Source organism: Oncorhynchus mykiss, chromosome 21 (assembly GCF_057628025.1).
Source record: "Oncorhynchus mykiss isolate SJ-2025 chromosome 21, ASM5762802v1, whole genome shotgun sequence".
Taxonomy (NCBI): Eukaryota; Metazoa; Chordata; class Actinopteri; order Salmoniformes; family Salmonidae; genus Oncorhynchus; species Oncorhynchus mykiss.
The window spans coordinates 52,258,941-52,281,817 of NC_143042.1; the positions used below are offsets into that span (position 1 = coordinate 52,258,941).

The 22,877-nt window shown below is 48.3% G+C and overlaps 2 protein-coding genes across 2 annotated transcripts; both read right to left on the reverse strand.

The window, feature by feature from the left end:
* Nucleotides 1-588: 588 nt before the first annotated feature.
* paqr9 (progestin and adipoQ receptor family member 9) lies at nt 589-5,894 on the reverse strand. The gene has a single exon (XM_021578294.3). It carries the CDS (start codon nt 3,543-3,545, stop codon nt 2,256-2,258), a length of 1,290 nt encoding a protein of 429 aa, XP_021433969.3. The 5' UTR covers nt 3,546-5,894; the 3' UTR covers nt 589-2,255.
* A 2,498-nt stretch (nt 5,895-8,392) lies between these two features.
* On the reverse strand, nt 8,393-22,877 carry LOC110500948 (zinc finger MYND domain-containing protein 15-like). The gene is made up of 13 exons (XM_036958278.2): nt 22,628-22,877; nt 22,074-22,323; nt 20,740-20,928; nt 17,137-17,297; nt 16,766-16,924; nt 16,320-16,415; nt 15,552-15,668; nt 15,358-15,446; nt 14,736-14,837; nt 11,970-12,099; nt 10,589-10,647; nt 10,279-10,439; nt 8,393-9,433 (listed from the first exon to the last, which is right to left on the reverse strand). Exons 1-13 carry the CDS (start codon nt 22,875-22,877, stop codon nt 9,244-9,246), a joined length of 1,953 nt encoding a protein of 650 aa, XP_036814173.2. The 3' UTR covers nt 8,393-9,243.

Below are 22,877 nucleotides of genomic sequence, written 5' to 3' on the forward strand. Positions count from 1 at the left end.
GGAGGACAGCTCATAATAAAGTCCGGAACGGAGCGAATGGAACGGCATCAAACAAATGGAAACCATGGAAACCATGTGTTTGATGTTGCTGATACCATTCCACTGATTCCACTCCAGTCATTACCGAGAGCCCGTCCTCCCCAATTAAGGTGACACCAACCTCCTGTGGTTTATACAATGTATCTATCCTCACTACGGCTTCAGATGTATAGATATTACCGCAGGTAAAATAAGAACGTTCCATCACTGGCTGTTTCAGGCCCTTGTTTCTTTACCATAAATAAAGTATGGAACGTTTTTCAGTGCAGTCAGTGTACAGTACATGCAGTTATAGTATGAAGTTGATCATTGATATTGATAGCAATAAAAAAAAAAAGTCTGTGGTCTAGTACGTTAGATGACCAATCCGTCATCAGAAACATGTTAGAAACATGAGGTACGTAAAAGTCCTTTTGAAGATGTGGCTTCAGAAAGTGCACATGAAGTTGGGCTCCACCCTCTGGTTTCCAGCCCTCAGATTGCAATAATGTAAGACTGAATGAGGTCTTGGTCTATTTCTGTTGTCGGAAAAAGCTACCCCACTTCCTGTTTTTTTTTTATTTATTTAACCTTTATTAAACTAGGCAAGTCAGTTAAGAACAAATTCTTATTTTAGAATATATATTCAAACCCTCCCCTAACCCGGACGACGCTGGGCCAATTGTGCTCCGTCTTATGGGAATCCCGATCACGGCCGGTTGTAATACAGCCCGGGATCGAACCAGGGTCTGTAGTGACGCCTCTAGCACTGAGCTGCAGTGCCTTAGACCGCTGCGCCACTCGGAAGCAAAGACAGCTTGTGAGAAAGCGGTAGGAAATTAAACTGTGTGTGGCATGACAGGGAGTTTTGACAAGGTATCAAGAAAGTATGAAGAGAGATTAAGTATAACATGAAGGAAAAGGAAATTGCGAGTGTGTGAGAGAGAGATATATATATAGAGAGAGAGAATTTGAGAGTGAGATTGAGAGAGTGTGTGAGAGAGAGAGTGTGAGAGAGAGAGAGAGTGTGAGAGAGAGAGTGACAGAGAGAGAGAGAGAGTGTGAGAGAGAGAGAGAGAGTGTGAGAGAGAGAGAGATATGAAGAGGTATAATCAGTCAGAGACGGTAGGGGAAGTGGAGGAAGGTTGAAGGAGATTAATCAAGGAAGCGATAAAAGACAGCATGGCAGCAAACGTTTCTTAAATCTCACTGTGACATTTAAAGGGCATTGGGTAACAATACCTTTCCAATGTCCTCTACCTTAAACCCCCCTTAAGGAATAGAATTATCGTCTTATTCTAGAACAGAATGTGAGTCCTGGAACCCCAGGGGACTTGACTGAACCCCAGGCGACATGACTGAACCCCAGGGGACTTGACTGAACCCCAGGGGACTTGACTGAACCCCAGGGGACTTGACTGAACCCCAGGCGACATGACTGAACCCCAGGGGACTTGACTGAACCCCAGGCGACATGACTGAACCCCGGGGGACTTGACTGAACCCCAGGCGACATGACTGAACCCCAGGCGACATGACTGAACCCCGGGGGACTTGACTGAACCCCAGGTGACATGACTGAACCCCAGGCGACATGACTGAACCCCAGGGGACTTGACTGAACCCCAGGTGACATGACTGAACCCCGGGGGACTTGACTGAACCCCGGGCGACATGACTGAACCCCGGGGGACTTGACTGAACCCCGGGGGACTTGACTGAACCCCAGGCGACATGACTGAACCCCAGGCGACTTGACTGAACCCCAGGCGACATGACTGAACCCCGGGCGACATGACTGAACCCCGGGGGACTTGACTGAACCCCCAAGGTGTTCCAACCCCACAAAACACTGTGCCTAATCCAGTGGACCAAATAGGACCCCCCCCCATGGTGAACTTGAAAAACAAAACCCCTTGAATATTAGCTGACCCTTTCAAAGCTAAAGTTACCCACACAGTCCAGGGAGAAGGGAAATGGGGAAACCACTGGGTGAAGGTGAAGACAAAGTAGGATACAGAACTAGTGAATGTTACAGAGTGACTACAAATGAAAACCAATACATGAAAACACACGCTACTTTTTTATATTACGTGAGTGGTATCCTCTCTAACCTCCATAAACGATATGGAGCTGCATTGTTCAAGTGATAAAATAAATTAAGTAAATTAATCTACGAGCTGACTGGCCTACGTCTGGAAATCAAATCAGAGCTCTTCGTCAAATCAGATCCCACATCAGTGACACTTTAGATGTCTCTTAGAGAGGAACTCTTTCTCCAACTGGTCTCCCTGGGGTTTGTAGATGCTGTTGGCGCACCAGGAGAACCAGGCGATGATGGAGGCGATGGAGGCCTGGAGGACCAGCATCACCCCGTAGGTGGAGGCTAAGGTGGGGCCGGGGAGGTGTGGAGGGGTGGCCGGGGGCACCACCAGGACTGGGTGAAGGAGTATAGCCCTCACCTCCCCGTTGATCATATGAAGTTCATCGAGAATGGACAGGAAGGTGCAGACGTGGAACCACTGGTGACTATGCCCCCAGATATCAAACCTACCCGGTGACAGTCGCTCAGGGATCTTGCTAATGTTGAACAGGGCTGACACCACCAGCCAGAAGCAGTGTCGGCAGAAGAACTGGGCCATGGAGGCGGAGGAGGAGAAGGAGGAGGAGGTCGGCAGGTAGGGGGAGGAGTGGAGGAGGCGGTAGAAGATGGGCGTGGAGGCCACGAGGAAGGGCAGAAGGAATACCAGGGTACGTATGATGTAGCGGTAGGTCCTCCAGCGCTGGCGGGTGTTGCAGCAGGCCAAGACACAGATGATGGCGACCAGGCAGGAGCTGGGGATGTACAAGGTCTCGAAAAACACGCTGAACTCTGGCATGGCCGAGGACAATGATGACGATGACGAAGAAGGGTCCTGGTGGGTGTTGTTGTGTCTCCCAATCCCCAATTCCAGGATCCCCGCTCTGGGGTGAATATAGTAGTAATAGGCCAACGAAGACCCGACGGTGTAAGCACTGATGGTTCCATAATCCACAAAAAAACACACCTCCCTTATGACCAGAGACATGGAGTTGAGGAGGTGAGCCATGCTGCTAGCCATCAGCAGGCACAACACCCCCATGAAGTAGTTCCACAGCGGGTAGAAGAAAGGGTCGGAGGTGGGCGGAGCGCCCTCCAAACCGAACGGCTCCAGGAAGTAGAAGGCAAAGACGAAGACTGGCAGGAAATGGGTCCAGAAGTTGCCGGTCTCATTGGTGGGCTGAAAGGCCGAGAGCAGGCATTGGGCGAGGCTGTAGTTGGGGAAGCGGTAACCGGACAGTATGAAGCTCTCAGTGATGCGGGCTGGGACATCCGCGTGCCGCAGCAGAGGTGGCAGCAATTGGCCGCAATTCAAGAACATGATTGGACGAGGAGAAGGACGGACTGTTTGATGATTGGTTGGCTCCAATAAATCTCTGTTGAGAGGTTGAACACGCTCTACTTGCTCTGTCCTTAAAAGCACTTGTTGTTTTGTCGTCATTGCCATAATAATGCCCTCAGATCCTCTTGGCTGCTATGTTTTTATTGATCTAGCTGTCAATCACAGCACGGTCCTCTTGATTATTGACACACAGCATCTGATGTCATAATCCCCGATGATTTCCTGTCAATTCCTTTCTCATTGTCAAAAATTCCCTTCTCATGCAAACCTTTGATCTCAACAACAGTGTCAAAACCAAATGCAAGTTTCATAAAGTGTCATCCTTATAGCACCATTAATGAAAATGGTTTTCATGAGCATGACATTCCCTGAGTCAGTAGAATTATTATTCCCACGTGAAATTTAAAAAAAAATGTCAGGTGTTAATACAGGAAATTACAGAGGTAGCCTATACAGGAAATGAACTTAAATCCAGTGTTTCAGAGGGACACTCGTGATAATTATGTCTCCTCTCAGTTGTTTCTTGACCCCCGGGGTAAATCCAAAAGATTAGACACATCCAGCAATCAAGACCTTGATATAGGCTATCATTGCCTAATACACATTAACGCTGCCTTTAGAATAACGCATCGTTTCCGTTATTCATCGGCAAACTGAGTGAAAGGTACAGGGAGAAGAAACAAATACGTCTCATTTCACGTCCTTCAAGGTTCAATGGAGTTGAACGTCAATTGTTGTCTTTCAAAGCCAAAAGACAGGTTCCGGTACTCGAAATGTCATCCCTCTGAAACTAGGTCAGGTGGGTCATGCTGGGTGGGGTAGGCGGGGCTATCAGAGGAACTTCACACGGTTGAGCGCGCTATTTATTATTCACGGTCTTTAGTCCAGAATTCTCCTCCCGGTTTAATTTGATCAAAGTCGCCATTGGTGCCAAATAAATCCCCCGGAGAATGTAGAGAGAAACAGGATGTTGCCGTAACTCTAGCCCTTGAAACAAGGTCACTCACGTCCGTTCAAATATGCAGGTTTGTCTTACCTAATGGGAAAATAGTTCACACATGAATGGAGCCGTGTTCGTGTAAATTCGTGTTCATCTATTCTGCCATTTGTTTTTGTTTTCCAGTATGAAGACCTTCCGTTATTACCCAATTCGTTTCAAGTGGCTCCGACGCCGACCGGACAGCTTTTCCATTCCGTGAGCCGGTACTGACAGCTTGTAAATTCTGTAGGTCATGTGACTATCACAACGAATACTTTTTTGACTTTCCCGTTCGTCCTTCGCAGTCCTCGATAAAGACGAACAGAGCGAGAGAAAACAGGGGATTGTTACAGAGTATAGCGTCAACATGCGTAGTGGTAGGCTGCTAAAAGGCTGCCTTCCTCTTCCGTTACTCAAGACTCTGAACAGTCTGTGCCGCTATCTGTTTAGAATGCACCGTACAACCTGCTCAGATAATGCATTGTGCTGGTGCCGGTTGGAGGTGAATAGCCTCTCTCTCTCTCTCTCTCTCTCTCCCTCTCTCTGCGCCACACAGTTGTTCAGTGACACGCACTAGGCTACATCAGCAGGCAGCCGACAACACAAAAAAAAAAGCGTTTGCATGTTTTTAACTATAAATAAAAGCTCTGACGTCATTCAAATGAAATAGACTCCTTTCCAGTATACGACATTATGACGTCACTCACCGTTGCGCGCGACTCTTGGCTGCAGTCAGAAAGCCATCGGCATCTGTGCCCGTTCAACAAAGCCTACATTTACGTTTTTATTACTTCTTAACAAAATAACTTCTTGGGGGTTCTCATACCTTACAATGATGTTTTGATTCTTGCTTGAACAGCCGCTAAGATTATATTTAGTTGTTTTGGATGCAGCAATTGCTAACTAGAATGCTAACGCTCATTGACAGGTTGTAGCAAAAGAGGAATTTTACTTGTTGAAGTGTTTTTAAAAAAAGTATAATGCAGTTGATTTGTGATGATGACACAAACATTATATCAAGCAGAATATTAATACGATCCTTAAAATCCAATTATAATTCACTCATAAGAAACATGTAAATAGAGGCGTTTTTTGCTGGCGTTCTATAAGAACTCACGTGGCCTAACCCAAAGGATTCATGAAGTAAAGCCCAACTGAAACATTGTAATCATAGCTGAGTGATAGACTCTCTGATTGTAACAAGCAAACAGTTGAAATAATTATGTTACTTTGTAGCCCCACACTGTAAACAGCGAAAAACCAGAATGCATTGCAACAATATAATCCAGAAAACACCATTGGAGAAAAATCAAATGAAAAGTTCTCACTAACCTCATCAAAGTAATTCAATTAGACATTAGATGGTTTCAACTTACAAGTCATTCTCTAGTGGGACAAGACAAGTGAGTGACCTCTTGGGGATAATGCAACTCCACAGCCCCCTACCCATCTCCACTAGCTGAGGACTCCACTGTGACATCATCATCTCCACTAGCTGAGGACTCCACTGTGACATCATCAACTCCATAGCCCCCTACCCATCTCCACTAGCTGAGGACTCCACTGTGACATCATCATCTCCACTAGCTGAGGACTCCACTGTGACATCATCAACTCCACTAGCTGAGGACTCCACTGTGACATCATCATCTCCACTAGCTGAGGACTCCACTGTGACATCATCAACTCCACAGCCCCCTACCCATCTCCACTAGCTGAGGACTCCACTGTGACATCATCATCTCCACTAGCTGAGGACTCCACTGTGACATCATCAACTCCACTAGCTGAGGACTCCACTGTGACATCATCATCTCCACTAGCTGAGGACTCCACTGTGACATCATCAACTCCATAGCCCCCTACCCACCTCCACTAGCTGAGGACTCCACTGTGACATCATCAACTCCATAGCCCCCTACCCACCTCCACTAGCTGAGGACTCCACTGTGACATCATCATCTCCACTAGCTGAGGACTCCACTGTGACATCATCAACTCCACAACCCCCTACCCACCTCCACTAGCTGAGAACTCCACTGTGACATCATCAACTCCACAGCCCCCTACCCACCTCCACTAGCTGAGGACTCCACTGTGACATCATCATCTCCACTAGCTGAGGACTCCACTGTGACATCATCAACTCCACAACCCCCTACCCACCTCCACTAGCTGAGAACTCCACTGTGACATCATCAACTCCACAGCCCCCTACCCACCTCCACTAGCTGAGGACTCCACTGTGACATCATCAACTCCACAACCCCCTACCCACCTCCACTAGCTGAGAACTCCACTGTGACATCATCAACTCCACAGCCCCCTACCCACCTCCACTAGCTGAGGACTCCACTGTGACATCATCAACTCCATAGCCCCCTACCCACCTCCACTAGCTGAGTACTCCACTGTGACATCATCAACTCCATAGCCCCCTACCCACCTCCACTAGCTGAGGACTCCACTGTGACATCATCATCTCCACTAGCTGATGACTCCACTGTGACATCATCAACTCCACAGCCCCCTACCCACCCATATATCCCCCCCGTATGTCGGACAGTGTGTCATATAAATAAATAAAATAATGGTCAATCTTCCTGATTATTTCAAAGTGGCAACCAGCTATGTGGATCATTTAGTTTCTTTGTTTTCAGAGCAGTTCAGAACGTGCTGTGACATTTCACGTTATCACATATAGCATACACAACAGCCTCTGTCTGAGGTTAACTCGGATAAACAAACTGAACTAGAATCATTTGGTGGCACACAGAGGCCATTGATTTACAAGCACGTTATTTAGAATTCATTAAATTCATTAACTGATCAGGAATCAGTTGTCTCCAAAATCCTGTTGGGTGACGATGGGATGGGCCAAGTGGTTATGGATAGGGAGGGAGCATATGGGTGGATAGGGAGGGAGCATATGGGTGGATAGGGAGCGAGCATATGGGTGGATAGGGAGGGAGCATATGGGTGGATAGGGAGGGAGCATATGGGTGGATCGGGAGGGAGCATATGGGTGGATAGGGAGGGAGCATATGGGTGGATAGGGAGCGAGCATATGGGTGGATAGGGAGGGAGCATATGGGTGGATAGGGAGCGAGCATATGGGTGGATAGGGAGGAAGCATATGGGTGGATAGGGAGGGAGCATATGGGTGGATAGGGAGGGAGCATATGGGTGGATATGGATGGATAGGGAGGGAGCATATGGGTGGATAGGGAGGGAGCATATGGGTGGATAGGGAGGGAGAATATGGGTGGATAGGGAGGGAGCATATGGGTGGATAGGGAGGGAGCATATGGGTGGATAGGGAGGGATCATATGGGTTTGGTCATTTTAGTGTTTTGTTACTGTATCATTTACGTTCTGTATTTGTTTTTAAGAGTATTGTACGCTTAGGAACTTTCTCTCTCAATATCTTCTGGTATACTTCTCTCTCTCTCTCAATATCTTCTGGTATACTTCTCTGTCTCTCTCAATATCTTCTGGTATACTTCTCTCTCTCTCAATATCTTCTGGTATACTTCTCTGTCTCTCTCAATATCTTCTGGTATACTTATCTCTCTATCTACGGGTCTTGGTTGTTACGTGTAATCTCTTCTCTCTCTCTCTCTCTCTCTCCCCCCCATGGGTCTTGGTTGTTACGTGTAATCTCTTCTCTCTCTCTCTCTCCCCCCCCACGGGTCTTGGTTGTTACATGTAATAAATCTCTTCTCTCTCTCTCCCTCCCCTCTAATATCTCTGTCTGTACAAGATAAAGAATGTCACAGCCACACAAACTCTAGCCTACATAATAAGTCATCTTACCAGTCACGTGGTTAACAGTAGACTACAATATCTTATAGAAGGAAAGGGACCCTTAGGGGGTTGATATGTGGAGCATTAAAACATAATTAAAACATCAAATACAAACTATTGAGAATGTAAAACCCACAAACAAACTGGCACGGCAATCACTGAAAAGTCTATGACTGGTCTTTTTTAATGAAAAGGCTAGTTCAGCTAAAGTGTTAGCCTGCCCTGAGTCTGTTCATTGAGAGTAACCTTGTGTACGCACGCGCCTGTGTGTGTGTGTGTGTGTGTGCCAGTGCGTGTGTGCCAGTGTGTGTGTGTGCCAGTGCGTGTGTGCCAGTGTGTGTGTGTGCTAGTGTGTGTGTGTGCCAGTGTGTGTGTGCCAGTGTGTGTGTGCCAGTGTGTGTGCCAGTGTGTGTGTGTGCCAGTGTGTGTGTGTGCCAGTGTGTGTACGTTTGTGTTTGAGTGCGTACGTGTGTGTGTGTGCCAGTGTGTGTGTGTGCTAGTGTGTGTGTGTGCCAGTGTGTGTGTGCCAGTGTGTGTGTGTGCTAGTGTGTGTGTGTGCCAGTGTGTGTGTGCCAGTGTGTGTGTGCCAGTGTGTGTGTGTGCCAGTGTGTGTACGTTTGTGTTTGAGTGCGTACGTGTGTGTGTGTGCCAGTGTGTGTGTGTGCTAGTGTGTGTGTGTGCCAGTGTGTGTGTGCCAGTGTGTGTGTGTGCTAGTGTGTGTGTGTGCCAGTGTGTGTGTGCCAGTGTGTGTGTGTGCCAGTGTGTGTGTGTGCCAGTGTGTGTACGTTTGTGTTTGAGTGCGTACGTGTGTGTGTGTGCCAGTGTGTGTGTGTGCTAGTGTGTGTGTGCCAGTGTGTGTGTGTGCCAGTGTGTGTGTGCCAGTGTGTGTGTGTGCCAGTGTGTGTGTGTGCCAGTGTGTGTGTGTGTGTGCCAGTGTGTATACGTGTGTGTTTGAGTGCGTACGTGTGTGCCAGTGTGTGTGTGTGCCAGTGTGTGTGTGTGTGCATGTTGTTATCATCATTTGCGTTTGCGGGGCATATTGCGGGCGGCCTGCTTCCTGTCCCTGCGACTCATCTTCACAGGGTAGTCAGGTTCCTGATTGGCCGGCTCTACCTGCAAAGGCGGGGCTTTGGGGTAGGCCACAGAAGGTCGTTTCTCACTATGCACAGGCTTGTACCTCAGATGGAAGATGAAGGCATTGGAATACCTGGGAGGGAGAGGGGGACAGGTCATATAGCAGGCACTTTCTTAGGTTTAGGGTTAACACAAAACAGAGAGCAAGAGAGAGAGACAGAGAGAGAGAGAGAGAGAGAGAGAGAGAGACAGAGAGACAGAGAGACAGAGGGAGAAAGACAGAGAAGAGTGAGAGAGAGGGAGAGAGAGAGAGACAGAGAGAAGAGATAGACAGAGAGAAGAGAGAGACAGAGAGAGGGAGAAACAGAGACAGAGAGAGAGAGAAGAGCGAGAGAGAGGGAGAGAGAGAGAGAGAGAGAGAAGAGATAGAGAGAGACAGAGAGACAGACGGAGAGAGAGAGAGAGATGGAGAAACAGAGACAGAGAGAGACAGAGAGACAGACGGAGAGCGAGAGAGAGAGAGGGAGACAGAGAGAGAGACAGAGGGAGAAAGACAGAGAAGAACGAGAGAGAGGGAGAGAGAGAGAGAGAAGAGATAGACAGAGAGAAGAGAGAGACAGAGAGAGAGGGAGAAACAGACAGAGAGAGACAGAGAAAGAGGGAGAAACAGAGACAGAGAGAGACAGAGAGAGGGAGAAACAGAGACAGAGAGTGACAGAGAGAGAGATAGACAGAGAGAAGAGAGAGACAGAGAGACAGACGGAGAGAGACAGAGAGAGAGGGAGAAACAGAGACAGAGAGACAGACAGAGAGAAGAGAGAGACAGAGAGACAGACGGAGAGAGACAGAGAGAAAGGGAGAAACAGACAGAGAGAGACAGAGAGAAGAGAGAGACAGAGAGACAGACGGAGAGAGACAGAGAAGTATACCAGAAGATATTGCCCCCCAACAGCTCTAAGGAACAAGTCCCTCCCTCACCAGGGCAGCATGTTATCTCCTCCAGTGATGCGCAGGGGGCAGTGGAAGGGGTTGATGTGTGGAGGGGAGAGGGTGCCCCCGGTGGCCTGGCTCATCACCTGCTGGCTGCACACACAGCTCAACTCCCCGACCTCACAGAAGTAGGCTGGAACCCTCAGGGACTACAGAGACAGGAAGAACTGTCAGTCACATGGTCAGTCCCACTGGTAGAATGTTGAATGTGGAAGTGGTTGGCGTCAGGAGATATGGAGAGGTTTGAATAACAGCTTGGTAGGGAAGGGGGGGGGGGTGTGGTGTGTGTGTGTGTTACCTGGAGCCTAGGGAGTGTGCTGAGCCACGACTCCTGAAGCAGGATTGCCGGTCTGAAGCCTGTTGGATGGGCAATGGACACACACACACATTCCAGTTTTCCGTCCTCATGTCCCCTAACACACTTGTCTGCGCTACAGTGCGACTGTTTTACAGTACAGTACTACCCTGTTTTACAGTACAGTGTTACCCCGTTTTACAGTACAGTACTACCCTGTTTTACAGTACAGTACTACCCTGTTTTACAGTACAGTACTACCCTGTTTTACAGTACAGTGTTACCCCGTTTTACAGTACAGTACTACCCTGTTTTACAGTACAGCACTACCCTGTTTTACAGTACAGTGTTACCCCGTTTTACAGTACAGTAATACCCTGTTTTACAGTACAGTGCTACCCTGTTTTACAGTACAGTACTACCCTGTTTTACAGTACAGTGTTACCCTGTTTTACAGTACAGTGTTACCCCGTTTTACAGTACAGTACTACCCTGTTTTACAGTACAGTGTTACCCTGTTTTACAGTACAGTACTACCCTGTTTTACAGTACAGTACTACCCTGTTTTACAGTACAGTGTTACCCTGTTTTACAGTACAGTCCTACCCTGTTTTACAGTACAGTGCGACCCTGTTTTACAGTACAGTTCTACCCTGTTTTACAGTACAGGCCTACCCTGTTTTACAGTACAGTGCTACCCTGTTTTACAGTACATTGTTACCCTGTTTTACAGTAGTGCTACCCTGTTTTACAGTACAGTGTTTACCCGTTTTACAGTACAGTGCTACCCTGTTTTACAGTACTTTGTTACCCTGTTTTACAGTACAGGCCTACCCTGTTTTACAGTACAGTACTACCCTGTTTTACAGTAGTTCTACCCTGTTTTACAGTGCAGTGCTACCCAGTTTTACAGTACAGTGCTACCCCATTTTACAGTACAGTACTACCCTGTTTTACAGTACTTTGCTACCCTGTTTTAGAGTACAGTACTACCCTGTTTTACAGTAGTTCTACCCCGTTTTACAGTACAGTGCTACCCTGTTTTACAGGACAGAGTAAGGAACACTTCCTCCTCTCAGGAGGATCATAAGTTACTTGATAAGAATCAAAGGGCTGTAGTTCAGGAAGAGAAACCAGATCTCCCTTCACTTCCGTCTATTCAGCGATTCAACAATACCGTCAATAACACTGTCAGGAAGCCAACTGCAGACAGACACGTACACAGGAATGTACACACAATGAAGTAGACACACACACACACACAGCTCACATACAAACAGGACACTCACTCAAGGTCCTGTTTGCATACACATGCACGCACACGCACGCACACGAACACACACAAACACACACAAACACCTCTCCCAACATACAGTATACTCACCAATCACCAGGTCAGGTTTGGGCCCTTGCAGCATGTGATAGGCCCTGCGGTAACCTTTTACCCGGATGCTCCTCCTGTCCAACTTCTCATCCGGGGTGAAGCTGGGGTTAACCAGGTGGACACGGCCGTTCTGGATGAGCAACCCCATGGTGACAGGGGAGAACCGTGTCAGGATCAGGGAACCCTCAAACCACGGCTCTACATCGACTTATAGGAACCACGGCTCTACATCGACTTATAGGAACCACGTCTCTACATCGACTTATAGGAACCACGGCTCTACATCGACTTACAGGAACCACGGCTCTACATCGACTTATAGGAACCACGGCTCTACATCGACTTATAGGAACCACGGCTCTACATCGACTTACAGGAACCACGGCTCTACATCGACTTATAGGAACCACGGCTCTACATCGACTTATAGGAACCACGGCTCTACATCGACTTATAGGAACCACGGCTCTACATCGACTTATAGGAACCACGGCTCTACATCGACTTATAGGAACCACGGCTCTACATTGACTTATAGGAACCACGGCTCTACATCGACTTATAGGAACCACGGCTCTACATCGACTTATAGGAACCACGGCTCTACATCGACTTATAGGAACCACGGCTCTACATCGACTTATAGGAACCACGGCTCTACATCGGCTTATAGGAACCACGGCTCCACATCGACTTATAGGAACCACGGCTCTACATCGACTTATAGGAACCACGGCTCCACATCGACTTATAGGAACCACGGCTCTACATCGACTTATAGGAACCACGGCTCTACATCGACTTACAGGAACCACGGCTCTACATCGACTTACAGGAACCACGGCTCTACATCGACTTACAGGAACCACGGCTCTACATCGACTTACAGGAACCACGGCTCTACATCGACTTATAGGAACCACGGCTCTACATCGACTTATAGGAACCACGGCTCTACATCGACTTATAGGAACCACGGCTCTACATCGACTTACAGGAACCACGGCTCTACATCGACTTACAGGAACCACGGCTCTACATCGACTTACAGGAACCACGGCTCTACATCGACTTACAGGAACCACGGCTCTACATCGACTTATAGGAACCACGGCTCTACATCGACTTATAGGAACCACGGCTCTACATCGACTTATAGGAACCACGGCTCTACATCGACTTATAGGAACCACGGCTCTACATCGACTTATAGGAACCACGGCTCTACATCGACTTATAGGAACCACGGTTCTACATCGACTTACAGGAACCACGGCTCTACATCGACTTACAGGAACCACGGCTCTACATCGACTTATAGGAACCACGGCTCTACATCGACTTATAGGAACCACGGCTCTACATCGACTTATAGGAACCACGGCTCTACATCGACTTATAGGAACCACGGCTCTACATCGACTTATAGGAACCACGGCTCTACATCGACTTATAGGAACCACGGCTCTACATCGACTTATAGGAACCACGGCTCTACATCGACTTATAGGAACCACGGCTCTACATCGACTTATAGGAACCACGGCTCTACATCGACTTATAGGAACCACGGCTCTACATCGACTTATAGGAACCACGGCTCTACATCGACTTATAGGAACCACGGCTCTACATCGACTTATAGGAACCACGGCTCTACATCGACTTACAGGAACCACGGCTCTACATCGACTTACAGGAACCACGGCTCTACATCGACTTATAGGAACCACGGCTCTACATCGACTTATAGGAACCACGGCTCTACATCGACTTATAGGAACCACGGCTCTACATCGACTTATAGGAACCACGGCTCTACATCGACTTATAGGAACCACGGCTCTACATCGACTTATAGGAACCACGGCTCTACATCGACTTATAGGAACCACGGCTCTACATCGACTTACAGGAACCACGGCTCTACATCGACTTACAGGAACCACGGCTCTACATCGACTTACAGGAACCACGGCTCTACATCGACTTACAGGAACCACAGCTCTACATCGACTTACAGGAACCACGGCTCTACATCGACTTATAGGAACCACGTCGTCTACGTGAACTAGGTGTGAAATGTATTTACAGAACAACCTGTAGGGGTGTTGTTCAGGGAGGGTGTTGTTCAGGGAGGGGGTGTTGTTCAGGGGGGTGTTGTTCAGGGGGGGTGTTGTTCAGGGGGGCGGGGTGTTGGTCAGGGGGGCGGTGTGTTGTTCAGGGGGGATGGGGTGTTGTTCAGGGGGGCGGGGTGTTGTTCAGGGGAGTGGTGTTGTTCAGAGGGGCGGGGTGTTGGTCAGGGGGGCGGGGTGTTGTTCAGGGGGGATGGGGTGTTGTTCAGGGGGGCGGGGTTTTGTTCAGGGGGGATGGGGTGTTGGTCAGGGGGGCGGGGTGTTGTTCAGGGGGGCGGGGTGTTGTTCAGGGGGGCGGGGTGTTGTTCAGGGGGGGTGTTGTTCAGGGGGGGTGCAGTTCAGGGGGGGTGCTGTTCAGGGGAGGTGTTGTTCAGGGGGGGTGGTGTTGGTCAGGGGGGCGGGGTGTTGGTCAGGGGGGCGGGGTGTTGTTCAGGGGGGGCGGGGTGTTGTTCAGGGGGGGGGTGTTGTTCAGGGGGGGGGGGTGTTGTTCAGGGGGGGGGTGTTGTTCAGGTGGGGGTTGTTCAGGGGGGGGGTGTTGTTCAGGGGGGGGGGGGGGTTGTTCAGGGGGGGGGTGTTGTTCAGGTGGGGGTTGTTCAGGGGGGGGGGGTGTTGTTCAGGGGGAGGGGGTCACCTTCTTCTGCAGAAAGATCTGCTCCTCGTCACTCTCAGGGGGAAGTCCCTCCCCTATGAACACCAGTTCAAAGGTCATGTGCGGCAGGAGAACAGACAATTCCTATTGGTGGAGGGGAGGCAGTAAAACAAAGGCAGGCAGATAAACAGACAGAGAGACAGACAGACAGGCAGACAGACAGACAGACAGACAGACAGACAGACAGACAGGCAGGCAGGCAGGCAGGCAGGCAGACAGGCAGACAGGCAGGCAGGCAAACAGGCAGGCAAACAGACAGACAGACAGACAGACAGACAGACAGACAGACAGACAGACAGACAGACAGACAGGCAGACAGACAGGCAGACAGACAGGCGGTTGATAGACGTTACTCTGGGTGGGAAGTGAAACAGGAGGGGTCAGTTCTAATCTCTGTGTTTACGCCCTGCTGAGAGCTGAGAGGACCAGACAAAGAGGCCTCACAGGAAGAAGCAGGAGATGAAAGTGATAACACACACACGCATACACACACACACACACACACACACACACATACACACACACACACACACTGGAAGAGTAAGTGATTGCAGAAGAAGTGGTGATATGAGCAGGGTGGAAATCCCAGACGTTGCAGTCCTACCCAGAACACCTTGAGACAGTGGAACTCCCTGTAGGAGTCGATGATGTGGATCTTTAGAGACTGCTTCTTCTGGATGTTGAGCTCTGGAACTGAGGAGGGACAAATACTGCACACTCAGTCGTCTTGTCCAGTTAACCTTTCTCTTTGAGACATAACATGATTACACACACACTCTCACACACACACACACTCACAGTCTTGGGGCACCAGCGACGTGATGATGTAGTAGATGGATAGAGGGGAGCTGAGAAGAACAGCTGCAGGAGAGGACAGACTGATACCCCTCCACTCACAGTACTGACTCCACAACACTGAGGTGAGAGAGAGAGAGACAGAGAGTGAGAGAGATAAGAAAGAGAGAGAGAGAGAGAGGGGGAGAAGAAAGAAAGAGAGAGAAAGAGAGAAAGGGGGGAGAGAAGAAAGAAAGAGAGAGAGAGAGAGAGAGAGAGTGAGAGAGAGAGAGAGAGAGAGAGGGGGGAGAAAAGAGAGAGGGAGGAGAGATAAGAAAGAGAGAGAGAGAGGGGGGGGAGAAGAAAGAAAGAGAAGGAGGGGAGAGAAGAAAGAGATAAGAAAGAGAGAGAGAGAGAGGGGGGAGAGAAGAAAGAAAGAGAGAGAGCGAGAGAGAGGGGGGAGAGAGGGAGGAGATAAGAAAGAGAGAGAGAGAGATAAGAAAGAGAGAGAGAGAAGAAAGAGAGAGAGAGAGAGAGAGATAAGAAAGAGAGAGAGAGAGGGCGGGGGAGAAGAAAGAAAGAGAGAGAGAGAGGGGGGGAGAAGAAAGAGAGAGAGGGAGGAGAGATAAGAAAGAGAGAGAGAGAGTGGGGAGATAAGAAAGAGAGAGAGAGAGAGGGGAGATAATGAGAGATTTAATGAACATCAGTATTATAACATTGTTTGAAGGTGAAAGTGAGTGATACAACATTAATGGGATTATTGTCCCATTCTGGCTGTAGTTTCTGTTTTACCCAGCGGTTTGGTGACGCTGGGGACTGCATGAGGAGCTGGGCTACAGAGCAGGATGTCTCCCTCCCTTTTCAGGGGTCCAAAGGGCTCACTGTGACCTTAACACATCACATACAGCAGGACAACTTAGTTCATCACTACACAGCAACACTAGTACGTTACTCCACTATAGTAACCCATAGGTACCTTGTCTATGAAGTACAGTGTTGTTACTTTGGTAATAAAAACACCCACCAAATCATCATTATCCAATCAAAACGCTCACCAAATCATCATTATCCAATCAAAACGCTCACCAAATCATCATTATCCAATCAAAATGCTCACCAAATCATCATTATCCAATCAAAATGCTCACCAAAACATCATTATCCAATCAAAATGCTCACCAAAACATCATTATCCAAAACAAAGTGATCTGAGTTGTTGGCTACTGGGCCGTACCAACCTGTGAACCAGTGGGGGTATTGATCTCTGGACTGTTCCACTGTGGGATGGAGCTCATATCTGGGGGAGCGTACCAGGAGGCTCCAGTGTACCCAGTAGCCACTGTCCAGTTTATTCTTATTCAGGAAGTGTTCCAGGTCGAAATCAACAGCTGTCACCTCTGATTGGGTAGAAGAGTGGACGAGAAACCAAGAGAGGAAGAGAAAAGGTGGAGGGGGGGGGGGGGGGGGGGGGTTACAGAATGAAAATAAAACTGTAGCGTAAGATAGGGAGGACACTGAGATAAATAAACATTCAGTAGCACTCTTATGGTTCCTCCTTCCTTGCTGGCCTTAAACACATTCCCTGTCATTTTGTTACTGCACCCCCTACCTGCGGCATAGCTGAATGGCAGCTCGGCAAGTTGTGAGTCGTGGCTCATGTAGCAGGCCAGTTTTTCACACCAGTGCTGGTGACTGGCATCCTCTGGACAGCGGATCTGGTCTGCCTGGGAACACTGGTCAGAGCAGTACAGGACAGCCTTGCACTGTGGACTATGGGACGAGAGAGACACAACAACATACCGGAGAGGGGAAAGAGAGAGGGGAGGGGGGAGTGTAGGAATAGAAAAAGGAAAGAGAGTTGGGGAAATGGAGACAAAGAAAGACCAGGAGATGGACGGATGACAGAAAAACAACCAGACAAAGAAAGACCAGGAGATGGGCGGATGACAGAAAAGCAACCAGACAAAGAAAGACCAGGAGATTGTGGACGGATGACAGAAGAGCAACCAGACAAAGAAAGACCAGGAGATGGACGGATGACAGAAATGCAACCAGACAAAGAAAGACCAGAAGATGGACGGATGACAGAAATGCAACCAGACAAAGAAAGACCAGAAGATGGACGGATGACAGAAATGCAACCAGACAAAGAAAGACCAGAAGATGGACGGATGACAGAAATGCAACCAGACAAAGAAAGACCAGGAGATGGACGGATGACAGAAATGCAACCAGACAAAGAAAGACCAGGAGATGGACGGATGACAGAAAAACAACCAGACAAAGAAAGACCAGAAGATGGACGGATGACAGAAAAGCAACCAGACAAAGAAAGACCAGGAGATTGTGGACGGATGACAGAAAGCAACCAGACAAAGAAAGACCAGGAGATTGTGGACGGATGACAGAAAGCAACCAGACAAAGAAAGACCAGGAGATGGACGGATGACAGAAGAGCAACCAGACAAAGAAAGACCAGGAGATTGTGGACGGATGACAGAAGAGCAACCAGACAAAGAAAGACCAGGAGATTGTGGACGGATGACAGAAAAGCAACCAGACAAAGAAAGATCAGGAGATTGTGGACGGATGACAGAAAGCAACCAGACAAAGAAAGACCAGGAGATTGTGGACGGATGACAGAAAGCAACCAGACAAAGAAAGACCAGGAGATTGTGGACGGATGACAGAAGAGCAACCAGACAAAGAAAGACCAGGAGATTGTGGACGGATGACAGAAAGCAACCAGACAAAGAAAGACCAGGAGATGGACGGATGACAGAAGAGCAACCAGACAAAGAAAGACCAGGAGATTGTGGACGGATGACAGAAGAGCAACCAGATAAAGAAAGACCAGGAGATTGTGGACGGATGACAGAAGAGCAACCAGACAAAGAAAGACCAGGAGATTGTGGACGGATGACAGAAAAGCAACCAGACAAAGAAAGACCAGGAGATGGGCGGATGACAGAAAACCAACCAGACAAAGAAAGACCAGGAGATTGTGGACGGATGACAGAAAGCAACCAGACAAAGAAAGACCAGGAAATGGACGGATGACAGAAGAGCAACCAGACAAAGAAAGACCAGGAGATTGTGGACGGATGACAGAAGAGCAACCAGACAAAGAAAGACCAGAAGATTGTGGACGGATGACAGAAGAGCAACCAGACAAAGAAAGACCAGGAGATTGTGGACGGATGACAGAAGAGCAACCAGACAAAGAAAGACCAGGAGATGGACGGATGACAGAAATGCAACCAGACAAAGAAAGACCAGAAGATGGACGGATGACAGAAAAGCAACCAGACAAAGAAAGACCAGGAGATTGTGGACGGATGACAGAAGAGCAACCAGACAAAGAAAGACCAGGAGATTGTGGACGGATGACAGAAGAGCAACCAGACAAAGAAAGACCAGGAGATGGACGGATGACAGAAAGCAACCAGACAAAGAAAGACCAGGAGATGGACGGATGACAGAAGAGCAACCAGACAAAGAAAGACCAGGATATTGTGGACGGATGACAGAAAAGCAACCAGACAAAGAAAGACCAGGAGATTGTGGACGGATGAAAGAAGAGCAACCAGGCAAAGAAAGACCAGGAGATGGACGGATGACAGAAAACAACCAGACAAAGAAAGACCAGGAGATGGACGGATGACAGAAGAGCAACCAGACAAAGAAAGACCAGGAGATGGGCGGATGACAGAAAAGCAACCAGACAAAGAAAGACCAGGAGATGGACGGATGACAGAAGAGCAACCAGACAAAGAAAGACCAGGAGATGGACGGATGACAGAAGAGCAACCAGACAAAGAAAGACCAGGAGATGGACGGATGACAGAAGAGCAACCAGACAAAGAAAGGGGAAGGAGATGGGCGGATGACAGAAGAGCAACCAGACAAAGAAAGACCAGGAGATGGACGGATGACAGAAGAGCAACCAGACAAAGAAAGGGGAAGGAGATGGGCGGATGACAGAAGAGCAACCAGACAAAGAAAGACCAGGAGATGGACGGATGACAGAAGAGCAACCAGACAAAGAAAGGGGAAGGAGATGGGCGGATGACAGAAGAGCAACCAGACAAAGAAAGACCAGGAGATGGACGGATGACAGAAGAGCAACCAGACAAAGAAAGGGGAAGGAGATGGGCGGATGACAGAAAAGCAACCAGACAAAGAAAGGGAAGGAGGCCGTTCAAAACATGCAGGGAGAAAGACAGAGGAATTGAGAGTGTCGTGTTTGACAATGTGAGAGAGACACTTGTTAGTAAACACTTCCTCAAAAATAGTCTTACATTCTCAGACAGACAATAGCTACTTCCTGTATATCAACAAGCAACATAAAAAAAAAAACTGACTCTGCAAAGTAACGAATGACCACAAATGCCAATCTCTTTTCCTGCTTAAGCCAAATCCTTCGTCATGACAACCACAAAGAAGCTGGCGAAAGCAACAAAACAGCAGTCTGCCAACAAAGCTCTTCTATCCGCACAGAACCAAGGGGGAAGGGAAAAAGTGGGATTTACGGTGATAAAGAAACCTGATAACCCAGCTAATAGGTTCCTGCTGACTTGCAAAAGACCTGAGCCATCTGTTTCAACAGGCCTCAGTAATGCTGAGCTGAGCACTAATCTAATGTAAAAAGCCTCTTAAGCATGGCACCTCTCTGAGAGTCTCAGCTGGTGGTAACCTAGCCCAATGCTGCGTGGGAACATAACCCACTACCAGATACGTGCTGTAAAAGACTATACCTGTGTAATCCTTTGGGACCGTAACATCATTATTGGAGACTTCTAGTTTTACAAATGACAAATCTGTTGAGAACACTACTCTGTTTAGCTTGCCTCCTGCAGGTCGTGTTGCCATGTGCGTTGACTACAAATCACCTCTCTCTTATTCTCTCAGTACTCTCAGGTCTGTCAGGTCACCCAAACACTCTCTCTCTCTGTCTTTGTCTCTGTCTCCGTCTCTCACTGTCTCTCTCTATCACTGTCTCTCTCTATCTCTGTCTCTGTCTCTCTCTCCTCTCTGTCTTTGTCTCTCTGTCTCTCTCCCTCTGTCTCTCTCTCTCTGGCTCTCTCTCTCTCCTCTCTGTCTCTCTCTCTGTCTCTCTCTCTCTCTCTCTCTTCCTCTGTCTGTCTGTCTGTCTCTCTCTCTCTCTGTCTGTATGTCTCTCTCTGTCTCTCTCTCCCTCTCCTCGCCTTACCATGGTTTCAGCTGACTGGGGAAGGAGTGTTTCTTACACACGTGACAGTAGCAGGTCGGAGGCCAGCGCATGCTGAAGGACTCTCCTCCGTCCACCTGCTCCACCTCTGTGAGGCCCCAGTCACCCAGGGCCTGGGGCCACAGAACCACCTTCAGAATGGTGAGGGCCTTCTCACACCTACTCAGCAACCTGGAGGATGAGAGGAGAGAGAGAGAGGGGGGATGAGAGGAGAGAGAGAGAGAGGGGGGATGAGAGAGAGAGAGTGAGAGAGGGGATGAGAGAGGGAGAGAGACAGGGGATAAGAGAGGGAGAGAGACAGAAGACACGTAGAAAGAGCTATATACTGGGTTAGAAAACAGATATGATATCTTACCAAAAAGAGGCCCTTCGTTCCTTATACTTAGGGGAAAAAAGCTGCTAAGTAGAACCATACAGGGTTCTTCGGTTTGTCCCCATAGGGAAACCCATTTAGGTGCTGGGTAGAACCCTTTTGGGTTAACCAAGAACCATTTTATAATTTGGAGGCCTCCCGAGTGGCACAGTGATCTAAGGCGTTGCATCTCAGTGCATGAGGCGTCACTACAGTCCCTGGTTTGATTCCAGGCTGTATCACATCCGGCTGTGATTGGGAGTCCCATAGGGTGTTTTTTTCCTGGCTTAAGCAGGATAAATTGGATAAGGACAATTGGCCAATTTAAGGCCTTTATTTGAGGACTTAGTTATACCCAAACACAGTGGTGTTAGGAAACTCGTGGTTTACAGGCCACATCAGGCCTGCAAGTCATACTATGCTGGCTTGCAAAGTGATGTGTAATTCCTATTGGAATCCAGCCAGAGTTAGAATATACAACAAGTCTAATTGTTAGTCATCTGCAACCTGCATTCAGAATGTCTGCCAGGATAGGGAAGATTGAAAACTGAGATTACCTCAATCATCTAAACTTGAACAACCGTCTCAGTATAACGGGTCCAGTCAACAAAATTACTAACAGATTGGATTAGTTTAGAAAACTGTATGTTATTTATATTCCTGTAGTATAAAATGAATCAACCAATCAATGGACATGCAAAAACACAGATGTTACAGTAAAACAATCCATTCTGAAAATCTCCCTGCAAAAGAGCATGCTGGGAAATATTATGTATGGTTCTATGTGGTACCCTTCTTGACTTCCAAAGAACTCTTGGGATGTTAAAGGTTCTAGGTAGAACCCTTTGCCTTACAAAAGAACCCTCGTCTTCCAAAAATTCTTGGTAGAACCCTATCCTTCCGTAAAGAACCCTTTTAGAACCCTTTTAGAACCCTTTTAGAACCCTTTTGTCTGAGTTTGTACCTGTGAAGCTTCTTGTCATTGACGTGGAGCATGTGTGGTCTCCGAGGCAACCCGCCAGTCATAGGGGCCTCCATGCAGCGTCTCAGCAGTCCTACCATCTTCTGGATTGTCTCCAGGGCCCCCTTCCCATCTCCACCCGCAGCCTCGCCCCCACCCAGCGCCCCTGCCCAGCCACCGGCCAGCACGTCAAAGCCCAGGGGCAGGCCAGAGGCATCAGTCACCATCAGAACACTATCTCCTTCACTACTTACTACAGAGGGAGAGAGAGAGAAGAGGGGAGGAAGGGTGGGAGAGACAGAGAGACAAAGAAAAAGTTGGTTCGATAGGGGCAATTCTATGGTAATGGCTTACGCTGAGACTGATTTTTCATATATATTTTTTGGCATAGACCTAAAGAGTCTCAGCATAATTCCGTTATCGTGGAATTGACCGTAGGTATAGCGTTTTGGTATTATGGTATGATAGCTTTTTGGATAACAGCTTCAAGAGGTAAGAATGAAATACTCTGTGTGCTACAGTAGATCACGCAGGCTATGCCTAAAGGTTTTACTCACTGAGCTCGGAGGGGTCCAATCCAGTCTGTTCTAGCCGTGGAATAGCTGCAGGTGGCGTTGCAGCGCAATCCAGCAGGTGCAGGATCCAGTACGGTGAGCGGTCCATGTGGTATCGGGGAAAATCGTACCCCCAGAAATCACTATGTGGTTCTTTGCGCCCCCTACGGGTGGTCTGGAAGCAGCGATACCACTGTGCCATAGCCTCCGAGAACTCAATCATCCGGTCACGGTAACCTGACACTAACTCCAT

Coding starts and splice junctions, on each gene's coding strand:
- paqr9 (XM_021578294.3), bottom strand. CDS start 3,545: ATGGCAATGACGACAAAACAACAAGTGCTTTTAAGGACAGAGCAAGTA.
- LOC110500948 (XM_036958278.2), bottom strand. CDS start 22,877: ATGGAGTTAGTGTCAGGTTACCGTGACCGGATGATTGAGTTCTCGGAG. Junction 15,447..15,551: donor GTCGCTGGTGCCCCAAGACT/GTGAGTGTGTGT, acceptor GTCCCTCCTCAG/TTCCAGAGCTCAACATCCAG. Junction 14,838..15,357: donor ACTGTCTCAAGGTGTTCTGG/GTAGGACTGCAA, acceptor CTCCACCAATAG/GAATTGTCTGTTCTCCTGCC.